Here is a 26,345-nt window from a genome sequence, read left to right on the forward strand (position 1 = left end):
TGAATTTTGGTCACGTGAGTGGGGCTACTTCAGTGGTCATAAATGTGCAAGATATTCACAAGTCACTTTTTTTACTTTCCTCGTAACTTAGAAGAATCATTAAACAAATGGTAGTAAGGCAAGGACTATCTATGCATCAGCCCTGAAATGATTTTCAAATGCTCAGCTATTGATTGCTAAGCCATCTGTTGGTTGAATCAAGTCATTGCAGTTATAAATCCTAAGATCTTTTACTCAAACCAATACTGTACTAATAAATTAGTTCACTAACATAATTAGGGCAATTCATGAACTTAACTAAATTCTGATAGTCTTTGGGAAATAATTCCTGAATAATTGTAAGATGAAAGTTGCATTCTAAAGTATGATAAAGGCTATGTACTGAAAAAATTGTTCAGATGTTTTTGTGAGATTCTTTTAATGAAAAAAAAATGAAAATGATTAAAAACCTCTTGTCCTTATTGACACCATACCAAATAAATAAATTATAAGTGAATAAGCTTATTTGAGTGGAGATCATTTAGGGCAGTGGTCCCCAACCTTTTTTGTACCAGGGACCAGTTTCAAGCAGAAACACTTTTTCAAGGACCGGCGGGTGGGGGCGGGATTCTATTTTCCATTCCCAAAACTTTATGTTTACCCTACAACTAGCATTAAAGACACCTGACTGCAGTCTCTCTAGTTCTAGGTCTTGCCCAGCTGTGTAGCTACAAAATTTCATGCAGATGTTTCTCTTATCTCTGTTTGGTAAAAACAGGAATTGAATGAGGAGCATTTAGTCAGTGTGTTTTCCCTAGGAAGCTCCTGTAGTCCTTGTTTAGGGATCATTCAGAGCTACGATGGACCTCTAACATCCAGCCCAGGAAGAAACTGCTTCAAAGAAGCCGGGGTGTGTGGCTTTTCCTGTCGCCGCACCTCCTCCAAAGCACCCGTTTACCCCACCCCACCCGCCCGGCAGTTCAATCCAGTGCTCCGTTCTGCCTGCCTGCCTGCCTTCGTTTCTGGTTGTTTGGGAGCAGCTTCGGCTGAGAATAATAACTATTCGCCTCTTTTTATCAGCCAAAGCTTCTCCGAAACAACCAGAAGCAAGGCAGGCAGGCAGGCAGAACAGAGCACTGGATTGAATGAACCCATGTGGCGGGCGGGGTGGGGTGAACAGGCGCTTTGGAGGAGCTGCGGCGACAGGAAAAGCCACCCCCGGCTTCTTTGAAGCAGTTTCTTCCTGGGCTGGTAGAGGAGCGAGAGAGCGACTGAGAGAGGAACGAGGCGGGAGGAAACCGAAGCCGCTGAGCCGGAGAGCAGGACAGGCTTTGGTTGCTTCCTCCCTCCCCTTCTTTCATTTGTGTCCTTGATCCCTGATCCCAGCAGCATTCACCGAAGGCGAAGAAAGCCGCCATTTTTTTTTTTTTTTCTTTGCGGCCCGGTACAGAGTGCTCCATGGACCGGTACCGGTCCGTGGCCCGGTGGTTGGGGACCCCTGATTTAGGGGCTTCTTCATGTAATCTTTTATTTGGATTTATCTTAATTTTATAGACTTAAAGTGAAGGAAAATTACATTTATAAATAGGTTTAGAGATACCTTGTTTTGAGCAGAACGGCTATTCTGACAGCAACTTTGTGGTCCTATGTAAAATAAGGTCAATGGCTTTAAGGTTGTGTCCTTTGTCATTTAAGGAGACAGATCTAATTGAGCCAGACAGTTTGCAACACTAATTTTTCAACAGCAAAATTACACATTTTTGCACAGATGTAAAGGAGCATTGAGGGATATCACAAGTAGCAGGGCTTTGAAATGGTAGTAGGGTTGTTCTTTTCTTGACTCAGGCACGTAGGCAGTTGGAGCTGCAATTGCACATTCATTTTTTCAGATTCTAGAAAACTGAGCAGGAAAAATGGATTTGAGAGATCATTCCTGCCCTTGACTTTAGGGGACACAGATTATTTCTCTAAAATGAGGATGACAATGGTGTTTTATCACTCGCAGGAAGGTCTCCATTTTGTGCAGGTTTTCCTGAAGCAGGACAAGAGATTGTAGTTTTTCAGCAAGTGACTCCAGAGATTTAACTCAAACTTTGCATAGCTGGTTCAAGCAGCTGAAGGCCCCTGGAAGTCATGCTGATTATTAAATGGGTCATCATGTAATCAAGCTGATTTTACTTTTTTAAATGGTATTTAAGCAAATGCAAAAAAAGCAAGTCCATTGTCCACAATGAGTGTGTGTATGTGTGGTTTTTTGTTTTTGTGCTTTTTGCTGGAAACTGGAAGTACCGGTAAATGCCAATTTCCAGTAAGAAATCACATAAATTGCAGTGACCTAACAGTATTGCGAGACTGCAAGACTATAAATGAGCCCAAAATACATTCATGTGACCATGGAGGGAGTAACCATTGGAATTTTGAATCTGGGTCACAAGAATCTTCCTGGATGGCTTTCAGCTACCTACAGCTAGAATATGTATCTCTTGTTCCATCAGCATGTAAAATTAATACATAATAGGGTCTGATTTCTTTTTGGCTTAATGTAGAAGCTTCTCTCTGCAGGTAGTAATTGTTTATAAGCAACAGTGGCATTTCATTAAGGCAAAAACAGACAGCATTATTGCTTTGCTTAATATGAAATTGGTTAAATGAAAGAAGTAATAAGGAGAAAATTTGCAGAGGTACCATTTGGAGAGTAGCATGCTCTGGGATGGATTGGTATAATATGACTGAGTTCATTATACAAAGCCATAATCTTTGTTTGGTTTTAACAGTGTGCTGTATGAATCCAGACTTGTGATTTTAAAACATGGCTTCACTAGTGTAGTAAGTGACCTTAGCTCAGTGAATTAAAATGCTATTTGTGGATCTCTGCACTGAAGGAAAAGTATGCCTGCAGAACATTTGTTGCCTTCAGTGCTGATCAGGGGTGGGATTCTATTTTTTTAACAACCGGTTCTGTGGGCGTGGCTTAGTTGGTGGGCGTGGCTTGGTGGTCACGTGACTGGGTGGACGTGGCTCGGTGGTCATGTTATTGGCTGGGCGTGGCCAACTCAACATCACTCACATTGTGGCATGCATCACCTCTCATGACTGGGGATGCTGCAATAGTCATAAGTGTGAAAAATGGTCATAAGTCACTTTTTTTCAGTGCCATTGTAACTTTGAATGGTCACTCCACACAAGCAAAGTACTAGCAAAGGAGGGGGAAAAAACTCCAGAGAAGTTCCAGAGACAGGAAGTCACATCCTGCCAAGAATGTAATAAGGGTTAACGGAGAGGCAGTTTCTGTAAGCAACACCAGAATGTTTCCTTCCTGCCTTCCTTACAGGATTAGGCCAGTAATTTCTTCTAACAACCGGTTCTCCGAACTGCTTAGAATGTTAACAACTGGTTCTAGTGAATAGGTGCGAACCTGTGGAATCCCACCCCTGGCGCTGATCCTCATTCTTTTTTTTCTTTTTTTTTAAACAATTTTTATTCAGTTTTTCACATTAAAAACAAAAATCTCTTTTTAGTGGACAACATATTTCCGGGTCATCACCTTTACATACAAATATGACAGCAATTATACATTCATACTTAATTCTATTATTTTCCATTCTAAATTTTCAGTAAGGAGAGAAACAAACACATTAATTCTAGCCTCTTTCATTAATCTCAATCGAAACATCTTTTTGTTTCAATTATTTCAAATATAATCCTTTAATATTTATTTTAAAAACAAAGATAAACAATATGTGCTTGCCTAATAATAAGAATAAGAATAATGATGATAATAAAAAAGTTACCAATGTCTCTCCTTGCTTTTAATAGTCTATATTAACTTATTAATTTAGTTGGTTCTTTAGTCTGTCATATTCCCTTTCCATTACACATTCTTTTTATAAATTCTAGATTAATACAAATGTTAACACTAAAAAAAAAAAGTATAGGTTTCCCCCCTTTTACTGTTTTGAGTGTGACACCTCAATGATTAAAATATACCTTTATTCCCTCATCTTGATTCCCAATAAACCATTATTTTTAAGAAGTTACAATAATCATCATTACATGATGATCATTGATACATGATCATTATATCTTTTCATTTGGATTCCGCAGCATATTTTCCCTGCTTGATTTTTAATAAGAGTTACCAGTATCTATATTACCCTATTTTCTAAATATTTTTAATTGCAGAAATATTCTTATTACCCCTTGTGACCCTGCAGAATCCCCTTTTTAATTCATCAACCATTATCTCTGAAAAAACAATTTCTTTTCAACATTTTACTATTTCCGTATTTCTTTATTTCATGCACCTGTTTCTTACTGCTTCTCCTCCCCCTCTTTTCCCCATATCTTTTCTCATTCCAGTTTATATCCCTTTCTTTTTTAATATCTCCCTTTCCCCTTTTCTGCTGGGTCTTTCCTGACTTCACAGGTATTCCCCCTTTTGATTGCCTTCTTAAATCTCAACTTTTTAACCTTCCTTCTTTCCCCACTTCTTTGTAGTGTTCTTTGTGTTAATTGTCTATTTAAAATGTTGAGGGTCTATACCAGCCGAGGGTCTATACCAAAAACATCAGTCAATCCCACAGTCAGTCTTTCCTTGCTTTTTTCTTTATTCTGGTTCTGCTTTCACTTTCTAAGATGCTTACTTTGTTTCAATATTTCTTTAATGTTATATCCACAAAAGTTCATTCAGAAACAGGATGCTTTCCCTTTTGTTTGAGCTCAAGTTTTTGTCAAAAGGTGGCACTCTCCATTATACAAAGTCTTCACCTTTTCCCCCTATTTTTTTTTAATAAAAGTTTTTATTGATTTTAACGACAAACAAAAACACAAAAAACATAAAACATAACATAAAAAACATCATCATTCTTCATATATTTACAGACAGTGTATCGGTTGGTTTACCACTCCTTTTTGTGCATCCATTTCATAGTCATCATAATAATTATGTTACATAATAACTCATATTATCGATCAACAATTATATATCCTAATATCATTATTAAACAATCATTTGACTATAATTTTACTAATTCATACTTAAGCGATATAACTGTAATTTAGTTACTTTATTTTATAACAAATCATAAAATCATACCAAGTCTATCTTAATAAAATATTCTAAAAGTGTTATCAAGACCAAGAAAAAATGTATATTCGTTATTTCCTAAATTTCTAACTATTCTATTATTATATTGTATTATCTAACCATTGATAAAAAAAGATCCCAAACTTCATGAAATTGTTTATCTTCTTGTTCTCTAATTTCAAATGTCAATCTACTCATTTCAGCACATTCCAATATTTTCTTAATAATTTCTTCCTCTAATGGTATTTTCTCACTCTTCCAATTTTTAGCAAATACAATCCTAGCCGCTGTTAATACATTTACAATCAAATACTTTAAGTTTTTATTATATGTATCAGGTAAGATTCCCAATAAAAAAATCTCTGGCTTCAAATCTATATGTTTCTTTGTCATTTTTTCCAACCATATGCGAATTCTAGTCCAATATTTTCTGGCCTCCTCACAAGTCCACCACATATGGTAATATGAACCAGGAATCTGATGACATTTCCAGCACTTTTCAGATTTGTTCTTGAACATTCTTGCTATTCTTGTCGGGGGAGAATGCCACCTGTAAAACATCTTATACAAATTTTCTTTATATGCTGTTGACATTGTCATTTTATAATTTTGAGACCACAACTTTTGCCATTTCTCTAAGTCAATCCCATATCCAAAATTCTTCCCCCAAGCAATCATTGTTTCTTTAACTTGTTCATCCTCCAATTTAATTTCCAACAAATAATTATATAATTTTTTAATCACTTTTTCATCAGTACCTGTCAAAATCCTATCTAAATCAGTCATTTTGTCATAAAATCCTTCCATTTTGGAATCTTTAAGATACCTTGAATGTATTTGCGCATATGAAAACCAATTCATCTTTATACCTTGTTCTTCTAAATTTTGCATCATTTTAAGTTCACCCTTTACATCTAGTAATTCCCCATATCGAACTGTTTGTTCCTTCTTATAAATTATAGGATAAGAAAAGGCTTCAATAGTTGATAACCAAACTGGAATTTTCAAATAACATTGTTTCTTAATTTTCTCCCAATTCAACCATAACGATTCTCGTATATAATGCCTTCTAAAATAACCCTGTGATTTAGTTCCCTTATACCATAAAAAAGCATGCCAACCCAATAGTAAATCATGTCCTTCTAATGCCAACAATCCAGTCTTTCTTAACGTTATCCATTCTTTAGCCCACATTAAATTTGCAGCTTGATAATACAACTCCCAATTAGGAAGGCCAAATCCTCCTCTAATTCTAGCATCCTGTAAAAGTTTTAATTTTATTCTCGCTTTCTTACCTTGCCATATATACTTCAACACAATTTTATTTAATTCTTCAAAATAGTCTTTACCTAACCTAATTGGTATTGTTTGAAACAAATATAACATTCTAGGTAAAATATTCATCTTAATTGTTGAAATTCTACCTATCAGTGACAATTGTAAGTTTTCCCCTTTTTTCAGATCAGATGCTATCTGCTGCTTAAGTTTAATATAGTTATTCTCTTTCAGTGTAGTACATCTTGACGTCAAATATATCCCCAAATATTTAACTTTATTCGTAACTTGAATTTTCAATAGGTCTGTCAGCTCTTCTCTTTGTCTTAATAACATGTTCTTTGTCAAAATCTTTGTTTTGTCTTTATTTATTTTCAAGCCAGCCATCTCACCATAATGGCACTCTCCATTATACAAAGTCTTCATCTTTTCCCCCTATTTTTTTATTTAGGGTTTTTCGAACCTCAATATTCCAGCACAGTCCAGTCTCCAATTTGTAAACTTTATTATTATTATTTTTTCACAATCTTAAGTCCAGCTTTATTTTATGCCTGTTTATTCCCAAAATATTTTAGTCCAATTTAGTTAAATCTTTAGTTCTAGCTTCTTCCTTTCCCGGTTCGAAGCCCCACTTAGCTGTCAAAAATATTTTCTTTCTTTTTTCCCCTGTCCCTTTGTAATTTTGCCGCTCACTTTTCTTTTCTTAAAAATTCCATGTTACCTTAATCCCAAGGTACTTTTGTTTAGTTGTATTGCCCAGTTGTCCCGGTTCAGATGTTATCCACCTCTTTCTTCCCTCCTGCACAAATCTTAATCCAGCTGAGTCCTCCTCTTCGGGGTGGCCATTTTAAACCACCGCTGCAGTCGTCTTTGGGAGAAAAAAGACCAAGCCCAGGGGGGAGATGCGGCTCCCCTCAACCTGGCCTGTGGCTTCCCCTTACTCCACCACCCCTCCAAGGCAGCTTCAGCCCCTAATCGTAATAATCGGGGCTCTCCAACGAAAGAGCAGGGACCGTAGCTGCAGAGAGTCGCGATCTACGGTCTGTCAGTGAGGAGGCTCCGCCTTCTTCCCCCGCTGATCCTCATTCTGATTCATTGTCTAATAGTGTTATTCTGATTACGAATTTAGCTCTTTCTTCATATCACTAGCTGATTGAAAAAAACACCTACTAATTTTGCGGCAGATTCATACTATTGCCTCACAAGGTCCTCCTTTGGGATGTGTGTGACATCAAAAGGAACATAAAAAAGGTATGGGGCTATGATGTCAGCCTGACACCCCCTTCTCTAAAGCAATGAGGTACTCATAACACTGCAGCAACAAAGAATAGATGTAGTTTCAGAACTATTGTATCCCTAGACTCCTTTTTGTGCTGCTTGTCCAAGCTGAATAAAGATTGGAGTCATGAAGGAAACTAAATGAGAAATATATTTTTTTTGTTTAGCATTCTTCTTCCTTGCCACGTCCTTTTTTATTAAAAAATTCCATATATATATATATCCTCTGTCTGGATATGGTGGGTGTATGGGAAGATATAGTCCCATGACTCCACTGTAATAATACTGTTGGGTAAGGAGTTTGGCATGGTCATGGAATTGTGATAGACCACTGCTGCTGTATCAAATTTGTTAAGGGAGAAAATGGCAGAATATCAGCAGAAGAGCTGGACAAGGCTAGAGATGAGAGGCATTTCTGAATCATCCTGGACCAGTCAATAAGATCCTTTCTAATCCCATCCACTGTTGTTCATCTGACTACTTCTGATGAATGGGTGTACACCTCTTTTGGCTATTGGATGCTATTAAAGAGGAAACACAAATACCAATACAGCTGAGAGCAAACGTACTATATCTGAGATGCAGAAAAATAAAATAAACAATGGCAAAAGTGGTGCAAATATTATTTAAGATGTAGCTTAACTCCTCTTCCACACAACTTTTAAAGATTATAATATGACATATGATGGGGGAAGAATACTGTGTGCATTTGTGTTTGTGTGCAAGAGTGAAAAAACAAATGTTTGTGTGGATCTATTCCCAATTGATATTTGTTTAGACAAATGGAAAGAAAATGCAGAAATTAAGAGGATGCAGAAAGGAGGATGCTTGACTAACAAAAAATTAAACGGAATTAAAACACAAAGTTTTCAGGAGTCAAATTATTTTTTATAAACCTCTTAGTGACTGATGTTTAAAATCACTCTTTAAAAAGTGTTAGGATGAGGACCAATATTTTATGGCATGAAATCATAATCATAATAAGCAACATATTCATTATCTATGTAGACAGTATGTTATTGGTTACAATTCCTTTGAGCAATAATAGTTGATACTATTTAGCAATAATCTTATAGTACCAGTGCTTTTCCTTCATAATATTAATACATATTATTAATACTAATTAGAATAATATCTTACAGTAATAATCCATAATGATAAAAATAATCTTTCTGTTATAATTTTCAATGTTCTAACTTCTGTTTCTCTTATTTAACTATTCATAGAAAAAATCCCATATCTTAAAATATTCAGTGTCTTCTTTAATTTCAAGAGTTGGTCAACTCATTTCTGTACATTCTAAGATTTTTTTATTATTATTATCTTCTCTTCTGTAAGGATCTCCTTGCCTATCCAATGTTGCACAAATATGATTCTGGCTGCTGTTAACACATGTACTATTAAATACTCATTCCTTTTATCACATTTTTCTGGTATAATGCCCAATAGAAATATTTCCGGTTTTAGATCTATATGTTCCTTTATCATATTTTCTACCCGGGTGTATATTTTTGTCCAATACTGTTTTGATTTTGGATATGTCCATCACATGTGGTAGTGCAAACAAGGGATCTGGTTGCTCTTCCAACACTTGGTGGACATATTTTATTTTTTATTTTTGTTTGTCAATCCCTTACAAGGTAATAGGTATAAGAATAAACATGAGTATGTGTTGTATTCACTGACTGACGACAGTTCCCTATCTGGTCCGCGTTTCTGGCGGGAGCGCCGATTGCTCCCATTGGTTGATGCCGTTTGACAGCCGGCTATAAAAGGGGCTGTCAAACGGCATCAGCTGTTGCCGCCAGCTGACTGCCTGTTAGCCCGGCAGTCACGGCAACCCTTTATTCTCTGAATAAAGCCTTTTGCTGTTAAGCTCTGAGTCTGCCTTGTATCTACCGCCGCTCCACAACACTGGCGACGAGAGTGGGATACAAATAAGAGGCGACTGGACTTAAAACAGCTGAGCTCAGTCACTACAAAAAGAGCCGGAGCCACCGAGAGCTGGTTAGTCACAGCCGCAGACGCTCTCTGCGAACGCGAAGTTTAAAGCCTCCACAGCTGAGGAGACAGACGCCGCCTGACAGGCGCAGCCGCGATCGCTCTTTTGAGAGCGCAAAGTTTAAACCTCCCCAGCTGAGGAGATAGACGCTGCCGCCACACGATGACTTCTAATCTGGCGTTCCCACCCTTCAAGCCGACAGCCGAGACGTGGGAATCATATAAAAATCACTTCTTCTGCTTCCTGGACGTGATAGACCTCACGGACGCCACCGACCATAGGAAGAAATTCTATTTCCTAAGCTTCTGCGGAGCCGTGGTTTTTGACACCGCCACGGCACTGGTCGCCCCGCGTTCTGTTAGGGCTGTCCCCTGGGAGGAGTTACAGGAGATCCTCTCCAGTCACTACTCCCCTAAGCCATCCCAAATTGCTAGGAGGCATGCTTTCAGGAGGAGAATGCAGTCTGAGGGGGAGTCAGTTAGTGAGTATGTGGCAGCCTTACGATCAGCTGTCCTACAATGTGGCTTCAGGGATTACCTAGAGGATATGCTCCTAGATCAAATTGTCTGTGGGGTCAAGGACCTGAGACTTCAAAGATGTTTGCTAGCTGACACTTCCGGTTTGTCGGCTTCGCGAGCGGCAGGGATTTGCGAAGCTGCGCGATCCTGCCGCGCTAGCCGTTTTTGGGGCTCCGACCCAGATGGGTACTGAGCTAGGCTGCCCTGCAGGGGCAGCTGAAGGTAGGGGGATCCGGAGAAGGGTTTGGGGGTTTTGCAGACCCCCTCCCGGCCGGCAGAACCCCCTTTTCCCAGGACGGTGCAGCGGCGGTCCGTAATGGCCGCCACAAAGAAGCTGGCAGCCGGGTAAGAATGCGCAGGAGGAAGTGGAGAAAGTGCTTGAAAGGAGAAAGTTTTTCTTGGCTCCTAGGACTCTAAGACATATTTAACAAAATTCCTGAAAAGTATGACTTTCTGAATTATACCTTCGAGAAGAGGAAAAAAGCGGCAGTTTAATGGTGCTGAAAGGATAGCTTACCCTCTTTTTCTACGGAATAAAAAGTGAATATTAAGAAATCTTTTTTTTTTTTAGGTGAAAACTGGCTTTAAGCGATGAGTGGGAAAAGAGAGGACTAAAAAAAAAATATTTGTATGCTAAGACTTTGTTGGAGGAGATGCCTTAAGGATTGAAAGACTAAAATATATTGCAATAAGATTTTAAGAAACAGATTTGGACTTTCTTTTTCTCTGATTGATACTACCCTAGGAGGAGAGAGTGGGAACTCTGTCTTGGTTTGGACTGACTGATAACTTTGGGATTGTCTTATTTTTCCTTTGGAATATTCTGACTGTTGTAAGAGAAAAGAAAAGAAAAGCTTTATAATGGCTCCTTCTATTGAGGAACTGAGAAAAGATTATGAGCAAGCAAAAAAAAATGGTAAAGCTGGTTTGAAAGAAGCCTTCCTTTTTTTTAGAAATGGCGCTTATTAACTATCAACAAACATTGCAGCAGATGAAGACAGCAGAAGAAGAAGAAGGAGAGGAAACCATCTTTAATAAATCTCAGAACTCGACCAAGAGGGAAGGAAGAGGGAAGAGAAGAGAAATAAAGGACTTAAGATTTAAAAAACATTTAAGAAAGGGAAAAACAAGGTGCAAAATCAATATAAGGATGGTAAACAAAAGGGAAGAGGAATACGACAGAGAAGGGAAGCCAGTAAGGCAGAGGCTAGAAGAAGGGGGTAGAAAGGTTTGTTGGGAGAAGAAAGAAAGGGAAAAGGTGGAGAAAAGCTACAAAGTTTTGAAATTAAATGGGAAAAAAGGAATTTTTTTAGGGATAAAGGATAAGTATAATTTCTTCAAAGAGATTTTGCAAGGTACATAAGATGATATGGTAGTATTGTATTAGAAATAGAAAACTTAAATGGCTTAAGAGTTGATAAGAGATTAAAATGTTGAAATGTTAATAATGATTGGTTTTAAAATATAATATGAGGGGAGATTTAGAATATTGAGCTTTAATTAAAGAGTTTAATAAGATTATGGGATTGATGTTATTATAAAATTTTCATTATAGTATTTGTTTTTAATATTTAGATCTATTGTTTAACTATGTATTTAATTATTTTGGATGTATTATTCAGTTAGAATGTACCAAGCAAAATCGGATTGGGTATTCTAAAGATTAATTTGATTAATTTAGTCGGGAGATAGAAAGGCATCATACTCTGATTAGTGATTTCAGGAGAAATTTCTTTTTTTTTATAAGGAATGAGACAAAGGTACAATAAAGAATGGACAAAAGATACAAATATAATGACTCAAATTAAGATGATTAATTAAGATAGAATTAAAAAGAGTGAAATATGGGGAGAAGTTAATATAGAAGATTTAGAATGGTAAATAAAATAAGTAATGATATGTAAGATGAGTATGAATACAGTTGAAGTCCATGAAGAAAGAAATACCTGGGTCCAAGTTACTTTCCAAAAAGATCTTTTTATGTTTTGTGTGTTGTGTATATATGTTTTTTTTTTGGGGGAGAATTAATGAAACCTTGCAGAAATATAGAATGAGAATAATGGTAACTAAGTCAGAAAGAAATAGATGAAATAATAATAATAAAATGGAATAAGAGTAAAGAGAAAGAAAAGAAAATGGATAAGAGGTTTTTGTATGTTTATATGGAAATGGTTTAAAACAGAATTATAGTTTATCTGACTTGTTAAATTTATAATGGAAAAAGGTTTAAATATGTAATGGATAATGACGACTTGTGTGTTTTGAAAAAAATTAATAAAACTTGTTAAAAAAAAAAAAGATGTTTGCTAGCTAAAAAAGACTTGACCCTAGCTATAGCCATAGAGGAATCACAAGCTGCTGAGCTATCTGCTCTGTCAGCAGCTGAAATACAAGGGAACCCCATTAGACAAGGCAGCTCAACTATTCATTTTGAGGAAGTCTCCCTAGATGAGAATTCTGAGGACCCAATCGAGGTAAACCGCCTCAGACAACAGAAGCCAACCGCCTCAGACAACTAGAAGGACCAAGAAGTAAACCGCCTCAGACAACTAGAAGGACCAAGACAAAACAACTTTACCCCCAGGCAGCAACCCATCTGCCTAAGCTGTGGAGGAACCCATCTCAGGGCATCCTGCAGGTTCAGGAATGCAATTTGCCTGAACTGTCAAAAAAAAAGGCCACCTAGTTAGAGTCTGCCAAGCAGGGAAAACCTTCCCACAAAGACCTCAGTCTACTCCTATTTTCCAAAGGCAAGTTGAGGACTGCTATACCTGCTACCACTCAGATCATACTACAACAGGCTCTAACAAAATAAGTACCTTTGTTTTTTTAGAAGGTAAGCCCTGCAGGATGGAGGTTGACACGGGCTCTGCACTTTCCATCATCTCTTGGGAAACTCTAAAGAAGATGCATCCAAGGATGTCTAAGAAGAAGCTCCTGAACTGCCACCTGACTCTGTGTGATTACCAAGGCAGGACCATCCCTGTCCTCGGGAAAGGCAAATTTTTAATCCAATTCCAAAACTTCAAAGGCCACTTGCCTTTAGTAGTGGTAGATGGTGCCCTCCCTAGTTTACTAGGATTAGACTGGTTCCCAGCTCTTGGTCTCAGCATAACTGGTATCCACGCTGTTTCAACCTCTGAAGTAGACACCCTATTCAGAGACTATTCTGATGTATTCAGCGAAGATTTGGGGTGTTACTCTGGTACCCCTATTTCATTCAACGTAGACCCACAGGCAACTCCCATCCGCCTGAAACCACGCAGGGTACCCTTTGCTATCCGCCCCAAATTAGATAAGGAGCTAGATAAATTACTAAAGCAAGGGGTATTAGAACCAGTAGATTTTGCGAAATGGGAGACCCCCATAGTCACCCCACTTAAGAAAGATGGCAGCGTGAGAATCTGCGCTGACTACAAGACTTCCCTGAATAGGTTCCTACAAATCAGCGCCTACCCTGTCCCTGTCATCCAACATTTCTTACATTCCTTTGAGCCTGGGACTATTTTTGCAAAATTAGATATGTCCCAGGCCTACCAACAGTTCCCCGTAGATGACCAAACTGCAGAATTACAAACCATAGTCACCCATAGGGGTGCATTTAAGTGCAAGCGCCTCCAGTTTGGTGTAAGTGTAGCCCCTGGGATTTTTCAATCCTTAATGGAGAGGCTTCTCCAAGGACTCCCAGGCATAGTCCCCTATTTTGACGACATTTTGGTTTCAGCTATGGATAAAACACAACTAATACATAGAGCAGTCCTTGAGCGTTTTAGACAGCATGGCCTTAAACTCAAAAGGGACAAATGCACCATTGCCACTTTCTAGGTTACAGAATTGATGCCTCTGGTATACACCCAATTGAGTCCAAAGTCAGGGCTATCCACGAGGCACCCACACCTTCCAACAAGACCGAACTTCAAGCCTTCTTAGGGCTTCTAAATTTCTACGCTGCATTCCGCACACAAAGCCTCCATAGCAGAACCTCTGCACAGACTTTTGGACAAACAATCCCCCTGGCATTGGGGACCAAGGAAGCCCATGCCTTCCAATCCGTCAAGTCCTTGCTCACATCCAATGCAGTATTAATTCAATTCAATCAGCAGCTACCTTTAGTCCTGGCTGCAGACGCTTCCCCCTTTGGCGTAGGGGCTGTTCTGAGCCACAGACTCCCCAATGCTCTGAGGCACCAATTGCCTTTTTTTCAAGGACCTTCTCTGCAGCAGAGCGAAACTACAGCCAAATCGACAAAGAGGCTTTGGCTGCAGTTGCTGCTGTTAAAAATTTTCATGAATTTCTTTTTGGGCACCATTTCGAACTAATAACAGATCACGAGCCACTGTTAGGCCTCTTGTCTAGGGACAAACAAACCCCACAGGTTCTATCCCCAAGGATGACCAGATGGACCCTATTCCTGGCTGCTTATTCTTACATGCTGATTCATCGCCCGGGGAAGAACCTATGCCACGCAGATGCCCTCAGTCGATGCCCTCTGCCTGTTCCGGTTGAAGATCCTGCACCCATCCACGCTATCTTCGAGGTCAACGATCTCAACCTGCCCATTACTGCCCATGACATCGCTGCTCACTCCTCAAGGGACAAGGTAATTGCCCAAGTCCTGGACTGGGTGGGGAGGGGGTGGCCAGCAATCCATTACACCCCTGAATTCCTGCCTTTCAAGACTTGCCAGCAGGAGCTGTCATCCCTACAGGGTTGTTTGCTGTGGGGGCCAAGGGTTGTCATCCCTGCTAAACTACAAGGGCCAGTCTTAAAGGTCCTGCACAAGGGCAACCCTGGCATCGTCAGGATGAAGGCCCTGGCCCGCAGCTACGTGTGGTGGCCAGGCATGGATGCCCAGATTTCCAGCTGGGTAAGCACGTGCCAACCATGCCAGGCTACCAGGCCAGCTCTACCATCATCTACTCCTACCAGGTAGGAAGATGCTGGGGCCCCTTGGTCCTGGCTGCACATTGATCTGGCAGGCCCTGTGCACGGGCAAACTTTCCTAGTCGTTGTGCACTCGTTCTCAAAGTGGATAGACTTGGCCCTGCTGTCCTCCACAACCACTCTGGCTATCACAAAGGCCCTAACTAGATTATTTGTCACCCATGGCCTCCCAGACACCCTTGTATCCGACAATGGCCCCCAGTTCACCTCATGTGAATTTGAGATCTTTGCAGCCAACCTGGGCATCAGGCACGCCCTCACAGCCCCCTTTCACCCTGCTAGCAACGGGATGGCTGAAAGGGCAGTCAGGTCAGTAAAGGAGGCTCTGGAGATGTTTGGCCCAATTAACTGGCACTCCAAACTTTCCAGGTACCTACTGACCCAGCACTCAACCCCCTGTACCACCACCAATAAGTCCCCTGCAGAACTCCTAATGGGCAGACGCCTTAGAACCACCCTGGATAGACTGCACCCCCATTACACCCCAGTTACCCCTTTGGCATCTGACAGCCAGACCAGGGAATTCACCCAGCATGACCTTGTCTATGCAAGGAATTACTCTGGCCATCCCTTATGGGGGCCAGGGCAAGTTGTGGCTATAACAGGACCTAAGTCCTACAGGGTGCTCCTGGACGATGGTCGTACCTGGCGCCAGCACATCAACCACCTGAGGAGGCGTTGGAGAGTGGCTGACGGCGATCCACGCTGCCAGCCGAGTGAACCGGTCTACCTGCCGAGAGCCGAGACCTGCCCACCGAGTGAACCGGTCTACCCGCGGAGAGCCGAGACCTTCCCGCCGAGCGAACCGGTCTACCCGCCGCGTGTAGAGACTTTCCCAAGGCGAGCCGAGCGAAGGAGCCTACCTGGACTGCCGCCGGACCCTCTGGCAGAGGCGCTCGTCGACGGAACTCCGGCTCCTGCAGGCTCCAGCGCGACCCAGAAGAAGGACTCTTTCCTGGCTAAAAATCCACCCGGGCTAAGACGATCCAACCGCCAACGCAGGCGGCCGGCCTATCTAAAGAACTACGCATGCTCCTGGCCAGGGGAAAGGAGTGTTGTATTCACTGACTGACGACAGTTCCCTATCTGGTCTGTGTTTCTGGCGGGAGCACCGATTGCTCCCATTGGTTGATGCCGTTTGACAGCCGGCTATAAAAGGGGCTGTCGAACGGCATCAGCTGTTGCCGCCAGCTGACTGCCTGTTAGCCCGGCAGCCACGGCAACCCTTTATTCTCTGAATAAAGCCTTTTGCTGTTAAGCTCTGCCTTGTATCTACCGCCGCTCCACAACAGTATGAATACAGGAAATAGGTACGAATAAATGGGGACAATAGGACAGGTTTGGTAGGCATGATTGTGCACTTTTGCACGCCGCTTACAGAGCTCTTAGGAATGGGATGAGGTCAATAGTGGATTTAAACATCCTGGCTAATCTTGCTGGAGGGAAGTGCCATCTATAAAACACCAAATGTTGATTATACTCTGGAGCAGACTAGGATGCAAGAAGGGACATTGGTGTGAAGAGGTAAATTTGAGAAGAATAAGGATCTCGTAGATGGAATACATAATGGAGCAAATGGGTATTCCTTTCTTGTTGCAACCGTGTTCCCAATTGAGTGGATCACTTTCCTTACTGAGTAGGCCTCCCTCATCCCTCACAAGTCCAAAGTTCATCAGTGGCTATCAGAATTCAGACTTAATGAGATAGCAAAAAAAAAAAAAATCAAGACGCTGAACTTAAAAGCCGAGGTCTGTAAAATTTCTATGCGTGTGAAGTGAAATCTCATAATAGAGAACTAATCTAAGAGAAAGGTCTCTTTTATCAAACATGCCTCTTTTTGACCTAATTCCCTTCCCACACTCCCTGCTTCCCACAATCATTGTTACCACCATCCTTTGCTTGGCAAAACAACCTCAATTGAAAACCAGTTTTTCTTTTTAATTACTGTGAGGTGGAGAAGAGGCTCCTCCACTGAAGATCTGCCTTTTGATCAGCGTTTCTTTCCTTTGCCTCGGGATTTGCTTCTCCGCCGGTTCCCCCAGGAGCAGAAACTGATAAGGGAAAGGATCTTGCTGGATTTCCGGGCTGAGTCTGCACAAAGAGAACAAAATAAAATGCTTCTTCATAAAATAAAATGCATAGAATAAAATGCTGCTGCTTCTTCCCATGAGGTGCTGAGGGCAGAGACAGACATCTCCCTTTCCATCCCCTTCTATTACTGGCAGTTGGATTATTTTACAAAAATTAGTTCTCCCAGGGCCACATGGTAGGGAATAACATGGAAAAGAACCACCCTCAAGAATGCCAACTGTTCGGGGAATGAATAATGTAGGCATGACACTGGCTATTATCTGGAGCACACCTCAAGAATAAGCAGCCATAGGGGAAGGGACATTTGGATGATAGCCTGTCTTACCTTTCCGGGGTGATTTCTTTCTGTTCGTTCTGCTGCTCTTACTGGCTTTCCTGAAAGAACAATCCCGAACAAACTCTTTCAATCTCCTCAGACTCTCCATAGAAATCCCTTAAGCTTTGCTCCTTTAATCACATTGGACTGAAGAACCCAAGCTCCTCTTTGCTGCAGACTTCCCAATCTTTGCCCTCCAGTGCTGGACTGTGATATTCGGATCCCCAAGTAGCTACTCAACTCATTGTGCTTTCTATAGAAAGCAGAATCTCAAAAGCCTATCTTGCATCAACTGTGGCAGAGATGTACAATTTTGTCAGGCTGATAGCTACCCTTGGCCATTGTGATGGAAACAGAATAAAATCTACTTTTTAATATATCTGATCAGAGTCTATACTTGGTTCAAACTGCAGATAAATTAGATTTATGACTCAAATGTACTGTATTCCCTTTTTTTTTTTTACTGTAAGCTTTCCCAACAGGTGTCTTCCAGTGTGTTAGGTTATACCTCCGATTATTTTCTAGAAATGATGGAAGCTGTGGATGAACACTTCCAGAACATATATCAATTGAGGACTTCATAGCTGAATAGAAATGTGAAGTGAAATCACTGCTGTTAATACTTGCAATATTTAATATACACTTTGTTTATCATGCATTAACTTCAGCAAGGATTGTATTTGTGCAGCATTGGAAAAATGGAGAAATACTACTAGATGAAGAGATAATTAAGATATTAGACTGTGCAGAAATGGACAGGCTTACACTGAAGATTAAACAGAAAGAACATACAGAATATTATCAAACATGGAATTTATGTAATCAGTGGAAACAATGGGGGGAAAGGGGTAAAGATTAGGAACATACAGTAATTTGTATTTTTAAGCAAACAAATCACCTAGACAACACAGTGTTTATTAAGCACTAATTAAATGTAATAGCAGAAAATTAGTAAAACTTTATAAAAGAAAAAGAAATATGAAGTGAAATCTTTCCAGTTCTAGTTATCAAGAGGGAGAAATTAGAAACCCTTCCAGATGCTGCTGAATGTCAACATGAAGCATCTCCCAGTCTTGGCTATGCTGGTTGAAGGCTGGGAGCTGTCACTGAGCAGCATCTGAAAGACCTAGGTTTCACTACTGATCAGGATATCTCACTTGCTTTAACAGTTGTTCCATGCCCCTATAGATTGATGGTTTAGAGCTAAACCCCTATCAAAAAGCAGCATGTTCTTTTGACCTCCCCACATGAAATCCAAGTCCTTTTCTGATCATGGTGGCAAAAAAAATATGGTCATAATAAACTGGATACCTGTTTGAAGAAGCAGTGCTTCCCGCCCTCTCCTTCCTACTGCCTTGGCTCTTGCGACTGGGCGGTCTTTCAAAAGGCTGCCGTGGTGATCTCCTTCCTTCTGGCAGTGGGTAGTTGTCAAAGTCAAATATCTTTTCTTCACTGGCAATGGGAGACCAGCTGGGCCCTTGGGAGCTTGGCAGGCTCTCCATGGACATTATCAGACTTTGTCTGCTTGCAACCTCTTCATGAATAAGGCTGGGAGTTTCAGATGCTAAGTATACGCTCTGTACACTCGCTTTTTCTTCCACATTTAAGGATCCTGCTGGACTCTACAATAAACAAGAACCAGAGAGGTCTGAGCTTAATCTTACTTGTGCATCATTTTTGGAATGCTTTCCAAGCCATATAATAACCCTGAGTTGGTGTGGGAAAGACTCCTCCTAAAGCAGCTTTCTATGTTCCTTCCCTTTCCTCTATCAATGTCTTGGGATGGTCCCCTTTGCATACATTATTCCATAATATGCCATTCCACTAATGATATGAAAACAAATAGAAGTTAGCAATAGAAAGACAGTACACCTTTGACCTGGAGGTTTCATGTGTGGTCTTGCGGTGAGATTTTATGCTCAAGTCGGAAGGTGGTCGCAGCATATTGACCACCTTGACCCACAGGCCAAAGAGATCTTCTTGGGTGCCAGGCTGGGAACAGAGCTGCAGATAAAAGGTACGGCCGCTTGCCAGCTTGAATCGTAGCTGCTTCTTCTCTGGATTGTGGATTGAGATCCTAACCAGACACAGAGGAAAAAGCCTGCAAGATAGGGAGAAAGAAGAGGGGCATGGAATATAGTTGACAACTTGTTTATATTTACAGCTATTTGAACACCAGTGAATAATGTTACTATTTGAAAGCTGTTGTTTCGTTCGGTATATTTCATTAAATTAAAGCAATTTAACAATCTTTAATAAAATATTCTGCAATCTCTCTCTGAGTTCATGCAATGAAATAATTAAATCATCCCCTAGTAAATGAGAGAGAGAAAATGTTTGAAATGTAGAGCTGGCACTAAGTTTATTATGACCATGTAACATAATGGCACCGGAATGTTATGGGAGAAAGAGTGACAGATCCAAAGTTATTTAGTCATGTCTAGGTATAAACCTGGACTTGGACCAGGGTCTCATCCTTTGCTATGCAACATTTCAATGACCAATGGCATTGTCTTGTCCATTTCATTCTTAACTCTACAGAAAGTACGTAAGCCCGATCAATAAAAAGAGGTGCCAATCTATAGTAGAAGATCTGAGAAAGATGAGACATCTCAGCCTCTGTCTGAGAGAGAAAAACTAAACCCACCTGGTGAGCTCATATCTCTTAGCTGGGCAGCGGGGATGAAAGAAGAATTTAAACTTTGGAGGAGGTTCTTCATGGGGGAAGAGGGGACGAGCCAGAAGTAATACATTGGGGACCAGCGTACTGGGGCTTGTGCAGGCTACTGCAACAGTGATCGTCTGAATTTGATTGTGCACGTCAATCATTTCTCCTCGCTTGCTAATCTGCAGAGAACAAGTCAGATTAATGCAGAGGCAGCCCTTTTGTGAAGGCAAGTAAGCAGGTGACTCCTCCCTCCAGAATTTCAAGTGCCCTGAGGAAATAACCCTCAATAGGATTTCACATTGCTGAGGTGTTTTTTTTTTAAACAAATTTTGTTCAGTTTTTCACATTAAAAACAAAAATCTCTTTTTAGTGGACAACATATTTCCGGGTCATCACCTTTACATACAAATATGACAGCAATTATACATTCATACTTAATTCTATTATTACCTTTTCCATTCCAAATTTTCAGTAAGGAGAGAAACAAACACATTAATTCTAGCCTCTTTCATTAATCTCAATCGAAACATCTTTTTGTTTCATTTCAATTATTTCAAATATAATCCTTTAATATTTATTTTAAAAATAAAGATAAACAATATGTGTTTGCCTAACAATAACAACAACAAAAATAATAATAATAATAATAATAATAATAATAATAATAATAATAATAATAATAATAATAATAATAATAATAATAACAATGTCTCTCCTTGCTTTTAATAGTCTATATTAACGTATTAATTTAGTTGGTTCTTTAATCTGTCATATTCCCTTTCCATTACACATTCTTTTTATAAATTCTAGATTAATACAAATTTTAACACTAAAAAAAAAAAAGTATAGGTTTCCCCCCTTTTACTGTTTTGAGTGTGACACCTCAATTATTAAAATATACCTTTATTCCCTCATCTTGATTCCCAATAAACCATTATTTTTAAGAAGTTACAATAATACAAGACATGCATTCGTGTTTCTTACTGCTTCTCCTCCCCCTCTTTTCCCCATATCTTTTCTCATTCCAGTTTATATCCCTCTCTTTCTTAATATCTTCCTTTCCCCTTTTCTGCTGGGTCTTTCTGCCTTTCCTGACTTCACAGGTATTCCCCCTTTTGATTGCCTTCTTAAATCTCAACTTTTTAACCTTCCTTCTTTCCCCACTTCTTTGTAGTGTTCTTTGTGTTAATTGTCTATTTAAAATGTCTTCTCCTTGAATCAACTCCTCCTCCTCTGAAGCTCTTCTTGTTCTTCAATCGCCATTTCCATTTTTTCTAACACAGAGCAAAGTGATTTGCCTCTTTCCTGTAGTAATTCTCTCATATTTTCAAGTTCCATTTTTAATTCCCAAAGAGATATCATCATTACACACTTATTTTATGATCGTTAAAGTCCAGACAAAAAAAAAACACTTTTACTTTCCTTCTTTCTTCTTTCAAGTTCTCAGTTATTCCAGGGTCTATACCAAAAACATCAGTCAATCCCACAGTCAGTCTTTCCTTGCTTTTTTCTTTATTCTGGTTCTGCTTTCACTTTCTAAGATTCTTGCTTTGTTTCAATATTTCTTTAATGTTATATCCACACAAGTTCATTCAGAAACAGGATGCTTTCCCTTTTGTTTGAGCTCAAGTTTTTGTGAAAAGGTGGCACTCTCCATTATACAAAGTCTTCATCTTTTCCCCCTATTTTTTTATTTAGGGTTTTTCAAACCTCAATATTCCAGCACAGTCCAGTCTCCAATTTGTAATCTTTATTATTATTATTTTTTGACAATCTTAAATCCAGCTTTATTTTATGCCTGTTTATTCCCAAAATATTTTAGTCCAATTTAGTTAAATGTTTAGTTCCAGCTTCTTCCTTTCCTGGTTTGAAGCCCCACTTAGCTGTCAAAAATATTTTCTTTTTTGCCCCCTGTCCCTTTGTAATTTCGCCGCTCACTTTTCTTTTCTTAAAAATTCCATGTTACTTTAATCCCGGGGTACTTTTGTTTAGTTGTATTGCCCAGTTGTCCCGGTTCAGATGTTATCCACCTCTTTCTTCCCTCCTGCACAAATCTTAATCCAGCTGAGTCCTCCTCTTCGGGGTGGCCATTTTAAACCACCGCTGCAGTTGTCTTTGGGGGAAAAAAGACCAAGCCCAGGGGGGAAGATGCGGTTCCTCTCAACCTGGCTTGCGGCTTCCCCTTACTCCACCACCCCTCCAAGGCAGTTTCAGCCCCTAATCGTAATAATCGGGGCTCTCCAATGAAAGAGCATGGACCATAGTCGCAGAGAGTCGTGATCTATGGTCCGTCAGTGAGGAGGCTCCGCCTTCTTCCCACATTGCTGAGGTTTTTAATTTTGTAAGTATTTCTTGATTCTAGATGAATCAAATAAGAACAATGGATCCTCCTATTCAGAAGTTTAAGCTGTGTGCATCCATCCATTCAGGCTTCTTTACAGACGGGGTGCAAGGACGTAAGTCTCCAGTGACCCCCTTCCACAGGGAACCAAATTCCAATCATTTTCAGCCCCCAGTGGCTCTGCTGATGAGGAGGATGGGAGCTCTAGTTCCAATGTATTTGAGGAGCAAGCATCTGAGCAGCCTCTGTGACAGTGGTACAGTTTACCCTCTTCTAGTCCATCACCTGTTTCACCTGTTTTCTATTAAACAAACCAAATCAAATTTTAAATATTTGAATCCTAGTTACCTAGCACCCTATCTAACTCAGTCTCATCTCTTCAAATTTATCTTAAAACAAGCAGAAAATACTTTGGCTCTTCATGACTAGGATTACAGTTTTAAATAGACCCCCTTACTTATCCTTTGTTAGATACTTGCTCTCTGGGTTATTATCAGGTAGTAATATTACTATAGCCAAATCATTATATCTTCACTTGCTAATTTATTAAAATCAAGGCTGCTGTTAGAGGCGAAAAAGCTGCCTTCACTGATTTTACTGCCATTTGGCAGATTTCATTATTTTCTCATGTTTCCATGACGGCAAAAATTCTACAAATGCAGCTTTTTCTGGAATGTGTGGCAGTGAGGGCAAAGAGAGGCATATGCATGATTTGTTCAACTTCCACCTCTCCAGAAGCTGTGGCATAAGAGTTGGGGCCCCATTTAAGAAAGGACGGGATACTTCCTAAATGCTATCAACATAACTGGTTGGAGGATTTCAGGATCAAGAAGTATCAGCACATTTCAGCTGTGAATGCTGCTCTTGGCTGATAAACACCATTGGATCCATTTTAGGCACCATGAAGGCTCAAAATTTCTCATTCTCATTTGTGAGGGGAAAAGAGTGATCCTACAGTCACCACTTATTTTCCTGTTACTCTTCCTTGCTCTTTAATTGCAGCCTGTCAAGCAGATAATAAATCAGCTCCAGCTCTTATCACCATATTCCGGTGCCAACAGTGACAACTTTGCACTGCTAAATTTCCACATGCCACGATCACACTGATAAAACACCGAAACAGCTGTTTTACTGGATGTCTTGGATTTTTTTTCCTGCACATTTGGGATAGTTCCTTTATCAAGAACTCTATAATGTAAAATGCCAACCTAAAGTCTTCTTTATCTCACTTTATCTTCCTTCTAGATAAAGTGTTTTATCTAGAACCCATAGGAGAAAAAGTACAAAATTATCTGTTTTTAGAGGTTTTTTTTTTTTTTTGCCTTTGCTTGTACTACTGTTTAGATTTCCCTTTTTTTCCCTTTCCAATAAAACATGAACATATGTGCACAGCCAGTTATCAACTCTGATAAGTCCCAGGAATACCATCAATTTAATCTCTGTATTTCTTATTTGGAAAAATTGTCATTCCTTATTTCCCTTATAATTTTACAAATATTTATTAATGTAGGTTGAATATATATATAATAAAAAGACCAATAACAGAAGAATTTGGTTTCCTCTGGGTCTTGTTTTTATGATCCAGTTCTGCTTCGTATCCCAGAGTGAACACCCTAAATGTATACATTTTTTGATGAAATGTTAGGTAGAAAATGTAGTCCCAGTGTAAAAACCAGTGGAAAGGCACCTGAGCAAATGGGGGGAGGGGGAAACAAATGGATGGTTTGGAATTTCCCATCTGGGGAATGATCCTTATCCACTCAGAAGCTCTTTCTGCTTCCATTGTTGGAACATATAGAATTTGCTACAAGTTACTTTGTTCTGCTATCAGAAACTTAATTTTAAAAAGTATGTTTTCTATAGGTATGGTTGGCGACAAGTGACAAAACTAACAAACCTCTGGCAATCAACATCATTGTTAGACATACCTGCACAAAGTCACTTTCCAACATGGGAGCAAACTTGAGTAGGTCGTATTCTCCATGGCGAAGCTGTTCTTGCAAAGGTCCCATTTCCCTGCCGAAAAGACCTTTGCCATAATCGTCTCCTACTGAGACACTGGGCAGCCGGGACCGTAGCATCTTTCTTCATTCTAAACCATCATTGTGCATAGAAAAATGTGAGAGCAGAACTTTCTGTGAGTTAATAACCTGCAGAGTTGAGTGGTTGGATGGCTATATAACTGCAAGTTCAAATTCCATAGCTAACCAGAAAATCTACCTGAATGTTTGGAAACAGCTGTCCAGAAAGTTGCAGCTTGACTCTTGCAGGAAACTGTAAAAGCTTCATAAAACTCCCTTGTTAAAATAGCTCATATTGTCCAACTGCCTGTTTTTAAGCAAAATTCAAAATTTTGGCTAAGAATTATACAGTGCTCTGTTATTACAGATGACATTTTTGAAAGGCAATTTTCTTTCTTTTGAGCCTGCTCCAATATAATATCCCCCCAAAGAGACTCTTGTTGAACTTACTACTCTCAAGATATTTAGAAAGAATGGGCAAAACAGGCTTCCTAAGAGTTGCTCTTGAGGTTTTTGAGCTTATTGCTAAAGGAAATAAGGTTAGCTCTTTCTCCATTTTTTCAAAGTAGACAAAATATGTTTATTCAGACCAAACTCTTCAATTGTGTTTTTAAACACGTTTAACTTTAAATCTGGGTAGTGAGGTGGATGTCATATAAATTTAATTAGTAAAATGCATTTTATCTCTGACAATGTGATAAAACATATACATATATATTTTACACATGAATGCATGTCTTGTATTTTGCATAAAATGGCATTTCTTAGTTGAAGATTGGTGCTGGGCACCAATTCAATAAATAAATGGTACATGAAGGTGGAACATATTGACCATGATGTTACTCTTTGATCTTTCAAACTTGGAGCCTTAAGATGTCTCAGAATGTAAAATCCCCCATTCCAAAGATAATACTAGTTTGAGGGGATAGAAGTTGGCGATGTCAGAATTTCTGTAGAAGACTAGGATGGAGAAAGCTGGCACACAGGCTTATTTGGAAATACTTTAAACTGGTAACTGAATTAATTTATCCAACTAAATAACTATTGGTTTATTTTAGGCCTAATATCTCACATTCCAACCTGTGCTTTCCTAAAGTGTCTAGCAGATAATCAAAAAAAGCAAACCATAGGATTCAACAGATTTTGGCTGTCCCAAAACTCTAATATTCTTAATTTAAAGCTACAATTTTCAAAACAGCAGCATATTCAATATTTTGAAAATTCAGCACAGCATCTTATTAGCTTGTAATAAATGCAATTCAATGCCCAATTAATAGTTAAATTATATTTCTTGGCAGGAAGTTCCAGAGATAAGGGATATCGATTTCCCTGATTAAACAGAAAAGTAACTGCAATAATCAGGCATTTCCCATTTAGATGGATGAAAGGGGTGATATCGTATCTATGAATGATTCCCCTGTGCACATTTATTATTTGACAGGAAAGACAGCCATAGAAGTGAATGATCCAATATTATTTTTTAACTAGCTTGTGTCACTGCAGATTCAAATTTATTAAACTGAACTAGTCCTCATAATCAATTCTTACTCATATATGAAACTTAATAATTAATTGGTGTTCATGCATGTGCATGAAGGACTATTTGACAAGGATTTTGGGTGCCCAGATCAAAAGAGAAGAGAAAATTTGGAAGGTCTGTTGATAAATTGGGGGCATGGGAGAACATGACTTTTGCTCATCTTTTTTCTTTAAAGCTTCCTTTCCTTTACCGGATCTTATAGACATAGATAGACAGGATCATTTTTGTAGTCATTTAAGATGATTTCAGCTAGCCAGATCCCCTATATCTCACCCCAAAATCTAGG

At 39.5% G+C, this 26,345-nt stretch overlaps 1 protein-coding gene across 1 annotated transcript; it reads right to left on the reverse strand.

Annotated features, from left to right (window-relative positions):
• Positions 1 to 17,072: 17,072 nt before the first annotated feature.
• LOC113413486 (Golgi-associated RAB2 interactor protein 6-like) lies at positions 17,073 to 24,579 on the reverse strand. Its single transcript, XM_026669763.1, has 5 exons — positions 24,427 to 24,579; positions 20,137 to 20,336; positions 19,362 to 19,590; positions 18,841 to 19,111; positions 17,073 to 17,173 (listed from the first exon to the last, which is right to left on the reverse strand). Exons 1-5 carry the CDS (start codon positions 24,577 to 24,579, stop codon positions 17,073 to 17,075), a joined length of 954 nt encoding a protein of 317 aa, XP_026525548.1.
• Positions 24,580 to 26,345: the final 1,766 nt, after the last annotated feature.

This window comes from Notechis scutatus, chromosome Z, assembly GCF_049901735.1.
Source record: "Notechis scutatus isolate UNSWTSFEM ecotype Mainland chromosome Z, rNotScu1.2, whole genome shotgun sequence".
Classification (NCBI taxonomy): Eukaryota; Metazoa; Chordata; class Lepidosauria; order Squamata; family Elapidae; genus Notechis; species Notechis scutatus.